The sequence below is a fragment of the Convolutriloba macropyga genome, chromosome 2 (genome assembly GCF_964194025.1).
Source record: "Convolutriloba macropyga chromosome 2, txConMacr16.3, whole genome shotgun sequence".
NCBI lineage: Eukaryota > Metazoa > Xenacoelomorpha > Acoela > Convolutidae > Convolutriloba > Convolutriloba macropyga.
In genome coordinates, this window is record NC_134469.1 from 20,588,218 (window position 1) to 20,601,071 (window position 12,854).

Consider the following 12,854-nt stretch of genomic DNA (forward strand, 5'->3'; position numbering starts at 1 on the left):
TGAGAAAAGCTGTCTTTGTGAGCAGATTTTCGCTAATCGAGAGAAGTTTTTTGATCGTGCGCTGTGTTTAGTGAATGACTTTTTGACTTTGAAAAGTAGTTTTTGACTGAATTGCACATATAGATAACCGTTTTAAGCCGTTTTTTCGTCTAAGTGGCCCAATTTTTTTGCTTTTAATTTGGTTTCTTGTAGAAATAAATTTTATTTGATACTATATTGAAATGTCAACCTCGGATATTGATGCCACAGTGTTTTGCAGAGCCTGAAAATCTTGAAATCAGCTAATAGATGCAGCAATAACTTATACAGATTTTTAATCAAATTATAACAGATCAGCTTTCAATAAATAGACGAATTTTTTGGTCTGTCTTTTTTACTGTTTTTTTAGACTGCCGATCTAAGAATCTATTGCGACTATTTTCTGGCAATCTGCCAGCTGTGTTAATAATAGCATGAGTAAAAAAATTCGCAGTACAGCTGAGTAAAGTTTACTATTTTTATGAATAGCCATTTCAAAGTAATCAAAATCAAATCTTCTGAACTCAACTTCAATGCATCTCAAACATAGCTTCGCTCTATCAGGAAAAATTTCTATTAATGAAAGCATGGATTCACAGGGAAACAAAATAGCAATATAATTGAACATAAGTCAAGAGCTCACTTTAAATTATGGAAAAACGTTTTGTGAAAGTCCTTATTGTGATATATCGCGTTATTGAGAACTTAGGAGATTAAGTTAAGCTTCTATATAGGAGCAAAACTTTCTTACCTAATTTTTGTGAAGTGACTTTAATATGTAATAACATCTAATTTTAACCGAGTCGTTGCTTCATTCGTTTCATACCACAAATTTATCAGTGTCCGTAAACCATAATTTTGTGTGAAATTCGATCTACCCACCATTAGTGTTGATCATAAACCAACTCGACGAGCCTCTCAGTAAATGTCCATGGCACTTTCTCACGTTGTGAGAAGCGTATCAAATTCAAAAAAAACTGCACTAGTGCTTGCCATAAAGCGACAGCGGAAAAACTTGTTCATTCTTGAGGTGTAAAATTTACTCATATAAGTTAATATATACATGGACAAATCTGTAGATTTTAATACCGATGCGGACCATAAATGCCTGCTAATTTTGTATATTCGAATTCAATTGTATATTTGAATTCTTGTGCTCGAGACCACGACAATGGTGTCCAGACCACCGACCGACAAAATTTGAATCTGCAGAACACTGAATCCTGTACTGCGTGGCCTGGCATTAGTCAAGATTTTATCGATGTTCGTAAGGGATGCCAAGGTTACAGGTCTAATCTGGGGGAACAGAATTTTACTTCTGCCAGAAGCAGAAGTTTATGAAAGAATCAAGATGGACTTGGGTTATGTTAATGACCAAGGCAATATCTTAGTGATATTGGACGTGGGATCATGTTGGATTGAAGCCTTCCCTGAGGTAAATAGAACTTTCAGAACACCAACAGTGTAGGTTTACTTGGATTAAAGGTTTGCAGAATTTGAGATACCAAAACAATAGTATCAGACAATGGTCACGTTTGTAAGCGGTAACTTAAAACCTAAAAGAGATGGTGAATCACTGGGGATTAAAGAGATGAAAGATGGAGTCAGCCATCTACCATCCAAGATCAATTGACTTGCTGAGCCAGCGGTCCACTTAGTGAAACTTGCTACTGAAGCGTGGGGTATGAATCTGAATGAGCTATTTTGTGCTTTCCTACAGCGGGCCCTGATGACACATCGGAACGCTGATAAGACTCGGGACGAAAGTCTGTGGAACTAATGCTGGGACTGAAATTAGGACTTCCAGTGGTCACTGATTTCGATATAATTAAACTACTCCTTTTCAAAGGGATGGAGTTCAGCATCAGTTCTAGCCTTCTTTTTTTATCTGTAAATGAATTAAGTTTTAGTTCGTTCAGCCGGAGATTTCTAGACAGTGCCTATGGAAAAACGTTTTGTGAAAGTCCTTATTGTGATATATCGCGATGTTGAGAACTTAGGAGATTAAGTTAAGCTTCTATACAGGAGCAAAACTTTCTTACCTAAATTTAGTGAAGTGACTTTCATATGTTATAACATCTAATTTTAACCGAGTCGTTGCTTCATTCTTTTTTTTCATACCACAAATTTATCAGTGTCCATAAACCATAATTTTGTGTGATAAATTCGATCTACCCACCATTAGTGTTGATCATAAACCAACTCGACGATCCTCTCAGTAAATTTCCATGGCACTTTCTCACATTGTGAGAAGCCTATCAAGTTCAAAAAAACTGCACTAGTGCTTGCCATAAAGCGATAGCGGAAAAACTTGTTCAGTCTTGAGGTGTAAAATTTACTCATATAAGTTAATATATATATATATATATATTTATATATATATGGACAAATCTGTAGATTTTAATACCGATGCGGACCATAAATGCCTGCTAATTTTGTATATTCGAATTCAATTGTATATTTGAATTGTTGTGCTCGAGACCACGACAATGGTGTCCAGACCACCGACCGACAAAATTTGAATCTGCAGAACACTGAATCCTGTACTGCGTGGCCTGGCATTAGTCAAGATTTTATCGATGTTCGTAAGGGATGCCAAGGTTACAGGTCTAATCTGGGGGAACAGAATTTTACTTCTGCCAGAAGCAGAAGTTTATGAAAGAATCAAGATGGACTTGGGTTATGTTAAGGACCAAGGCAATATCTTAGTGATATTGGACGTGGGATCAGGTTGGATTGAAGCCTTCCCTGAGGTAAATAGAACTTTCAGAACATCAACAGTGTAGGTTTACTTGGATTAAAGGTTTGAAGAATTTGAGATACCAGAACAATAGTATCAGACAATGGTCACGTTTGTAAGCGGTAACTTAAAACCTAAAAGAGATGGTGAATCACTGGGGATTAAAGAGATGAAAGATGGAGTCAGCCATCTACCATCCAAGATCAATTGACTTGCTGAGCAGGCGGTCCACTTAGTGAAACTTGCTACTGAAGCATGGGGTATGAATCTGAATGAGCTATTTGGTGCTTTCCTACAACGGGCCCTGATGACACATCGGAACGCTGATAAGCCTCGGGACGAAAGTCTGTGGAACTAATGCTGGGACTGAAATTAGGACTTCCAGTGGTCACTGATTTCGATATGTTTAAACTACTCCTTTTCAAAGGGATGGAGTTCAGCATCAGTTCTAGCCTTCTTTTTTTATCTGTTAATGAATTAAGTTTTAGTTCGTTCAGCCGGAGATTTCTAGACAGTGCCTATGGAAAAACGTTTTGTGAAAGTCCTTATTGTGATATATCGCGATGTTGAGAACTTAGGAGATTAAGTTAAGCTTCTATACAGGAGCAAAACTTTCTTACCTAAATTTAGTGAAGTGACTTTCATATGTTATAACATCTAATTTTAACCGAGTCGTTGCTTCATTCTTTTTTTTCATACCACAAATTTATCAGTGTCCATAAACCATAATTTTGTGTGATAAATTCGATCTACCCACCATTAGTGTTGATCATAAACCAACTCGACGATCCTCTCAGTAAATTTCCATGGCACTTTCTCACATTGTGAGAAGCCTATCAAGTTCAAAAAAACTGCACTAGTGCTTGCCATAAAGCGATAGCGGAAAAACTTGTTCAGTCTTGAGGTGTAAAATTTACTCATATAAGTTAATATATATATATATATATTTATATATATATGGACAAATCTGTAGATTTTAATACCGATGCGGACCATAAATGCCTGCTAATTTTGTATATTCGAATTCAATTGTATATTTGAATTGTTGTGCTCGAGACCACGACAATGGTGTCCAGACCACCGACCGACAAAATTTGAATCTGCAGAACACTGAATCCTGTACTGCGTGGCCTGGCATTAGTCAAGATTTTATCGATGTTCGTAAGGGATGCCAAGGTTACAGGTCTAATCTGGGGGAACAGAATTTTACTTCTGCCAGAAGCAGAAGTTTATGAAAGAATCAAGATGGACTTGGGTTATGTTAAGGACCAAGGCAATATCTTAGTGATATTGGACGTGGGATCAGGTTGGATTGAAGCCTTCCCTGAGGTAAATAGAACTTTCAGAACATCAACAGTGTAGGTTTACTTGGATTAAAGGTTTGAAGAATTTGAGATACCAGAACAATAGTATCAGACAATGGTCACGTTTGTAAGCGGTAACTTAAAACCTAAAAGAGATGGTGAATCACTGGGGATTAAAGAGATGAAAGATGGAGTCAGCCATCTACCATCCAAGATCAATTGACTTGCTGAGCAGGCGGTCCACTTAGTGAAACTTGCTACTGAAGCATGGGGTATGAATCTGAATGAGCTATTTGGTGCTTTCCTACAACGGGCCCTGATGACACATCGGAACGCTGATAAGCCTCGGGACGAAAGTCTGTGGAACTAATGCTGGGACTGAAATTAGGACTTCCAGTGGTCACTGATTTCGATATGTTTAAACTACTCCTTTTCAAAGGGATGGAGTTCAGCATCAGTTCTAGCCTTCTTTTTATCTGTAAATGAATTAAGTTTTAGTTCGTTCAGCCGGAGATTTCTTGACAGTGCTTATGGAAAAACGTTTTGTGAAAGTCCTTATTGTGATATATCGCGATGTTGAGAACTTAGGAGATTAAGTTAAGCTTCTATATAGGAGCAAAACTTTCTTACCTAATTTTAGTGAAGTGACTTTAATATGTAATAACATCTAATTTTAACCGAGTCGTTACTTCATTCTTTTTCATGCCACAAGTTTATCAGTGTCCATAAACCATAATTTTGTGTGATAAATTCGATCTACCCACCATTAGTGTTGATCATAAACCAACTCGACGATCCTCTCAGTAAATGTCCATGGCACTTTCTCTCGTTGTGAGAAGCGTATCAAGTTCAAAAAGACTGCACTAGTGCTTGCCATAAAGCGACAGTGGAAAAACTTGTGCATTCTTGAGCTGTAAAATTTACTCATATAAGTTAATATATATGGACAAATCTGTCGATTTTAATACCGATGCGGACCATAAATTCCTGCTAATTTTGTATATTCGAATTCAATTGTATATTTGAATTGTTGAGCTCGAGACCACGACAATGGTGTCCAGACCACCGACCGACAAAATTTGAGTCTGTAGAACACTGAATCCTTTACTGCGTGGCCTGGCATTAGTCAAGATTTTATCGATGTTCGTAAGGGATGCCAAGGTTACAGGTCTAATCTGGGGGAACGGAATTTTACTTCTGCCAGAAGCAGAAGTTTATGAAAGACTCAAGATGGACTTGGGTTATGTTAAGGACCAAGGTAATATCTTAGTGATATTGGACTTGGGATCAGGTTGGATTGAAGCCTTCCCTGAGGTAAATAGAACTTTCAGAACACCAACAGTGTAGGTTTACTTGGATTAAAGGTTTGCAGGATTTGAGATACCAAAACAATAGTATCAGACAATGGTCACGTTTGTAAGCGGTAACTTAAAACCTAAAAGAGATGGTGAATCACTGGGGATTAAAGAGATGAAAGATGGAGTCAGCCATCTACCATCCAAGATCAATTGACTTGCTGAGCCAGCGATCCACTTAGTGAAACTTGCTACTGAAGCGTGGGATACGAATCTGAATGAGCTATTTGGTGCTTTCCTACAGCGGGCCATGATGACACATCGGAACGCTGATAAGCCTCGGGACGAAAGTCTGTGGAACTAATGCTGGGACTGAAATTAGGACTTCCAGTGGTCACTGATTTCGATATGTTTAAACTACTCCTTTTCAAAGGGATGGAGTTCAGCATCAGTTCTAGCCTTCTTTTTTTTATCTGTAAATGATTTAAGTTTTAGTTCGTTCAGCCGGAGATTTCTAGACAGTGCTTATGGAAAAACGTTTTGTGAAAGTCCTTATTGTGATATATCGCAATGTTGAGAACTTAGGAGATTAAGTTAAGCTTCTATATAGGAGCAAAACTTTCTTACCTAATTTTAGTGAAGTGACTTTAATATGTAATAACATCTAATTTTAACCGAGTCGTTGCTTCATTCTTTTTCATGCCACAAGTTTATCAGTGTCCATAAACCATAATTTTGTGTGATAAATTCGATCTACCCACCATTAGTGTTGATCATAAACCAACTCGACGATCCTCTCAGTAAATGTCCATGGCACTTTCTCTCGTTGTGAGAAGCGTATCAAGTTCAAAAAGACTGCACTAGTGCTTGCCATAAAGCGACAGCGGAAAAACTTGTTCATTCTTGAGCTGTAAAATTTACTCATATAAGTTAATATATATATATGGACAAATCTGTAGATTTTAATACCGATGCGGACCATAAATGCCTGCTAATTTTGTATATTCGAATTCAATTGTATATTTGAATTGTTGAGCTTGAGACCACGACAATGGTGTCCAGACCACCGACCGACAAAATTTGAATCTGTAGAACACTGAATCCTGACTGCGTGGCCTGGCATTAGGCAAGATTTTATCGATGTTCGTAAGGGATGCCAAGGTTACAGGTCTAATCTGGGGGAACGGAATTTTACTTCTGCCAGAAGCAGAAGTTTATGAAAGACTCAAGATGGACTTGGGTTATGTTAAGGACCAAGGTAATATCTTAGTGATATTGGACGTGGGATCAGGTTGGATTGAAGCCTTCCCTGAGGTAAATAGAACTTTCAGAACACCAACAGTGTAGGTTTACTTGGATTAAAGGTTTGCAGGATTTGAGATATGAAAACAATAGTATCAGACAATGGTCACGTTTGTAAGCGGTAACTTAAAACCTAAAAGAGATGGTGAATCACTGGGGATTAAAGAGATGAAAGATGGAGTCAGCCATCTACCATCCAAGATCAATTGACTTGCTGAGCCAGCGATCCACTTAGTGAAACTTGCTACTGAAGCGTGGGGTACGAATGTGAATGAGCTATTTGGTGCTTTCCTACAGCGGGCCATGATGACACATCGGAACCCTGATAAGCCTCGGGACGAAAGTCTGTGGAACTAATGCTGGGACTGAAATTAGGACTTCCAGTGGTCACTGATTTCGATATGTTTAAACTACTCCTTTTCAAAGGGATGGAGTTCAGCATCAGTTCTAGCCTTCTTTTTTTATCTGTAAATGAATTAAGTTTTAGTTCGTTCAGCCGGAGATTTCTAGACAGTGCCTATGGAAAAACGTTTTGTGAAAGTCCTTATTGTGATATATCGCGATGTTGAGAACTTAGGAGATTAAGTTAAGCTTCTATATAGGAGCAAAACTTTCTTACCTAATTTTAGTGAAGTGACTTTAATATGTAATAACATCTAATTTTAACCGAGTCGTTGCTTCATTCTTTTTCATACCACAAATTTATCAGTGTCCATAAACCATAATTTTGTGTTATAAATTCGATCTACCCACCATTAGTGTTGATCACAAACCAACTCGACGATCCTCTCAGTAAATTTCCATGGCACTTTCTCACGTTGAGAAGCGTATCAAGTTCAAAAAAACTGCACTAGTGCTTGCCATAAAGCGATAGCGGAAAAACTTGTTCATTCTTGAGGTGTAAAATTTACTCATATAAGTTAATATATATACGGACAAATCTGTAGATTTTAATACCGATGCGGACCATAAATGCCTGCTAATTTTGTATATTCGAATTCAATTGTATATTTGAATTCTTGTGCTCGAGACCACGACAATGGTGTCCAGACCACCGACCGACAAAATTTGAATCTGCAGAACACTGAATCCTGTACTGCGTGGCCTGGCATTAGTCAAGATTTTATCGATGTTCGTAAGGGATGCCAAGGTTACAGGTATAATCTGGGGGAACAGAATTTTACTTCTGCCAGAAGCAGAAGTTTATGAAAGAATCAAGATGGACTTGGGTTATGTTAAGGACCAAGGTAATATCTTAGTGATATTGGACGTGGGATCAGGTTGGATTGAAGCCTTCCCTGAGGTAAATAGAACTTTCAGAACACCAACAGTGTAGGTTTACTTGGATTAAAGGTTTGCAGGATTTGAGATACCAAAACAATAGTATCAGACAATGGTCACGTTTGTAAGCCGGAGGTTTCTAGACAGTGCTTGTTTGACAATCAACTTGCACGGCTCGAACTCGATTAAATGACAGCTGTATATACTGATCTGCAATCCAGTGACTCAAGTTGACAACACTAGGTCAACATGGACGTGGCATCGGTTAATTGTACTGAAGAAACTGCAGTAACTCATGGGGAAGAAGCTTCAGGGGCCACGCTAACCTGGAGCAGACAAAAAAAACAGTCAAAGATTTGGAGATGCCTTATCTACGATCTTGCTTCAAGAAGCACGTGGGATTGGATGTATTGCGAAGTAGAGAACTTAGGAGTTTAGTTTACATCTTCGATATATAAAGAAAACTTTCTTACGTGACGTTGAAGTGTTTTAAATGAATAATAGCTTCTAATTTGAACCAAATCTTTGATACCGGTATCTTCATACCACAAACTTATGGACTCAGTGCGCATAAACTACAACTAGGTTTATGCACTCAATGTGCATAAACCATATTTCTGGGTGATACTTTTGACCTTCCCACCATTGTTGATGATCATAAATGAACCCAACAATCCTCCATGCAGATATCAATGACACGTTCTTAGGTTGGGATAACAAAGTGTTAAGTGAAAAAAAACTGCTCTAATACTTGCCGTATAAGGGGCAAGGGCAAAAGCTTGTTCATACTTGAGCTGTAAGTTTACCCATATCAGCTAATCTATATCTATACGGATCGGTAAATTTTAATACTGATACGGACCATAATTACCAGTTATTTTTTGTAAATTTAGACCATTCAATTATAAAATAAAACTGTTGTTGCTTCTGCTCGAGACAATGAAAATTATAAACAATATTTGAATTTTGGAAGCCTGAATCTACAATGCAGAACAAAAAAAATTGATAAGAAATGCGATCAAAATCAGAATTTTTTTAATTTGTGCTTTTGAAATTTTAGTTTTTTTTTAAATTAAGGATTTTCATAATCAAAAAATCTTTGGTTTCTCACACAAGTGAAACTATGAACCAATAGAGAAATCAAATTTTAGCCATTGCATATAATAGAAATAAAAAAGCAACCAGAGCGGTAAAACTTAAGCATTTACTCAGTTTTGAAATTTGCGTTGTCAATCTTCAACACCTAGTAGGTATTAACTGTAACCCCCAATTAACAATCATTATGAATCTTAAGATAACTCTTATCAAGTGGTTTTTTGAAGAAATTGTGATCATCAGCAATTTAAAATTGCTATAGAAGAGACAAGGCGGCTCGGTAATGTGCAATGGCACATAAGGTTCCGACCCCGCCCATCCACAATTTTGTGGATGGGCGACCAAATGAGGAACAGATAGAAAAACCCAAAAATTATTTTTTGCGAATCCCAAAAAAGCCCAAGTCTTTTTCAAAAAATTCCGTATGAACGATAAGATAACCTCCAAAACAAATAACTCAGTGGAGTAAAAATTGATGCATTAGATTGCTGTAATATGTCAATATTAAGAGAGCGAGTCAAAACGAACAGCAAAATCAAACAACAACAACAACAAACATTAATTATATCAAAAAATTTATGTCCCTCTTAAAAACTAAATTTAATAACAAAGTCAACATACCGTCAGATAAACCTGAAACTAAACAAAAATAACTTAAAAATCACCACAAAACATATGCGACCAGTCCATAGAAAGGTTGGGTAATAATTATACAAAAAAGAACAAAAACAGAAAAGTAAAAATTAACTTTTTTTTTTGAAACAATTAACTTCAAAGTAATAAATACCATTAGGAATAAATTAATATTACCACAAATTTGCGATTACCACTGCTTCTATAGAAGGGCATTAGGACCTGACCTTATTCATTTTTTAGAGCGGCTAAAAAGAACAACAAAGAACAAACAAAATTTAAATTGAAACTTGCCAGAAAACGCTGTCAAAACCGTCAAGCCAAATTTTGGCACTCAAAATATATTTGATTGCGCCTTCTTCAAACAGTTATAATGTAGTACGTGGCCATTCATTAGTAAGACTAGGTAACAAGTAGACAAAAAAGAGGAGTGCTAAAGTATGTAATACTTTTAATTTTTTTTTCGAAACAAAATTACATTCAATGTCATGAAAGGCATTAATTACAAAAAGAACTATTTAAATATCGTCGTTTTTTCATGAAAAAGAAACCCTCGAGACCTGTAATTATCCAGAATATTTCTTGCATCTACAAAAAGAACGTCAAATATGACAAAAATCAAATTAATTTAATTTTTTTTTGTGAAAAAGCGGTGTCGAAGCCAGTAAGGTCATAACAAAATCTTTAAAAAAAAGATTTTTGGACACTAATCCCTTTTATTCCCTTGACACCCATAATGTCATATTTGACCTGTAATCAACTAACGAGATTAGGTAACAAAAAGAAACATAAAAAGAACAAAATTGCGAAGTTAAAAAATTATTTTTTAATTTTGGAAAACGATGGGTTTGAAAGTCATAAAAGCCATCAGCTATCTGCTAATATCAGAATATCGGTTTTTCTATTCTTCCATGAAAAGCCAATGAAAGCTATCACTAAACAGGAAATTTCATACGACCGAAACGACAAAGTATAAATGACAGTTAAGACAAAATTAAAAAATTCAATTGATTTCTTCAAGAAAGAGGCGTCGAGGCCATTAAAACGATGATTTATATCTTTCAAGATTTTAATATGTTCAATTGTGTTTTAATTTGAATGCTAATAAGGTGACATGAGAACTGTCAATAATGTGATAATGTGACAAAATTAGAAAACATGAAAAACTGGCAAATATCAAAACAAACAAAAATCTAAAATCTTGTAGTATCAAAGCCAGAAAACAATAATTTCAGGCTTAAAACTGCAACCGAGAATAAATGTTAACTCAGTAGAAAGAAGAAGCAGTCTTTTTTTGCTGACACTAAGCTGGAAGTTGAACAAATTAAGAAAAAAATAGAGGAAAAGTTAATTAAGCCATTATTTATTGAAAAGTCAATTATTTTTAAAAAAAACCACCATAAACTTTCAATTAAAAAACTAAATGAATTAGCCTGGAGCTGTTTCGCAAGCGAATTGGTTGGACCTATCACTCCTGAGCTTTGATTTGATATGTTCTGTTCTTTATTATTAAAAAAGTCTTTTTTTTTAAAAAAAAAAGACCGACTGATTACAACCCGATTTTTTTTTGGATTGTAACAGTCCAAGAATGGCCCAAAACTACCCCTGTTAATACTTATTGTCCGTTAAGAACAATTGATTTTTCAAATGTTGTAGATATAGATAATTTCTGAGTTGAAACTCAAAATAAATTTTGCATTTTTGATAATCAACGAGTAAAGTTAGCAAAAAACGGCAAAGTTTTAACTACAAGGCACTCTCTGCGGACTCTGAAGTAGAAATAGCCCCCCTCTGAGTCTACAAAGATTGTATGAGTGTTGTTTGGGGGTGTACTGTAGGCAAATTTAATCAAAGTGGACTAAAGTAGCTTATTTCGTGCTGTTGTTGATGAAAAAGGCTAAATTTTGAAATGTTTATCCAGATTTTTTGACCAAAAAATTAAATCAAAACAATCAAAAATGCTTGTTCGTCTTCAAAAATGAAATCAACGACACTATTCTTAAAAATTATAACAAATTTTAGCAAAATTGACGAAAATTTAGGCAAAAATTCCGGAAAATGTGAATAAAAACAACGTGAATTCACTCTTCTTTTCTCAGAAGTTTAAGCCTCGATAACTCCCTGTAGAAAACGAAAATTAAAAAAATCTTTTTAATTCCATATTCTACGCTGAACGAGCTTTCTAATGATACCAGTCTCAACTCTCTACGATGAATATATCGAGCGGCGAAAATTCACTGAACAAAAAAAAAAAAACCCAGTTGAGTATATAGTTCCTCCCCCCTCAAGAGGGTCGGAACAATAATATCAGAAAAGAACTTGGGGAATAAGATACCAAAGGTAAAAGGATATAAAAAATTAAAATAAAAAACAGCTATATAGACATTAATAAACCTTCATTAAAGCGCGTCTGCTTGTCAAAATTGGCCTGCTTGTGGAAATTGGTCTTCTCAAACTAGTTGAGCTCAATTAATTGCATCTCAACTCCATCTCAACATATTTCTTGGGGTCGAAATGCCAGAACAAAAAGCCAGGCTAACATAGTTCCGTCCCTTTTTACATGAGCTCGGAAAACTACTAGAGAAATATGTATATTATGAACGTCTAATGTGTGTTATGTATTGTCGTTCGTTGCTGAGATCTTGTTCGTAAGCTGAGTCTCTCTTCTGCCTTATAGAAGAGGCAGAAGAGGATGATCTGGCTAAAAGTCAAAGTATTTGTTCTGCCCATCTGTGAAATTATATTTGCAGTTGGTAACAGTAGTATATTTTTGAGAGAACTAGCAATAGTTAATATTTATTAATGCATTATTGATAATTTATCTGGTAATTAACTCTGCACGCTAGAGGCAATAGAGTTCGGCGAGTTGACTGCGTGTAGTATTTCAGCTGTCAAGATGTTGGATACACAAATTTGGTGTCGAGAGAGGGTGAATGTGCGTGTCATTACAACTCTCGTACTGTTCTTAACAAAGCCCAAATCAAGAGACCAGACCTCATTATGATCTCATTCAAGAACACTATAGCAGAAGTACCATTCTACGTGTGTATGGACCATGAATCGAAGAGTGTCGTGGTTGGAGTCAGAGGAACTCAATCACTTGCTGATACCATAACTGATATGATAATCCATCCTGCTCCAATTGGTTGGGGGTATCCTGATACCTTCTGTGCTCATAAGGCAGAC

General features: G+C 36.1%; 1 protein-coding gene across 5 annotated transcripts in view; it reads left to right on the forward strand.

The window, feature by feature from the left end:
• Positions 1-12,854, forward strand: part of LOC142357812 (diacylglycerol lipase-beta-like) — a 73,081-nt gene that overhangs the window by 14,720 nt on the left and 45,507 nt on the right. For all 5 annotated transcript variants that reach the window (XR_012761713.1, XR_012761711.1, XM_075409334.1 and 2 more), the window contains one exon: positions 12,557-12,848. Coding sequence is in view for 3 of the 5 variants with exons in the window: in XM_075409334.1 (XP_075265449.1) it covers positions 12,557-12,848 (292 nt within the window). In the remaining 2 variants the exon portion in view is untranslated. The remainder of the gene's footprint in view (positions 1-12,556; positions 12,849-12,854) is intronic.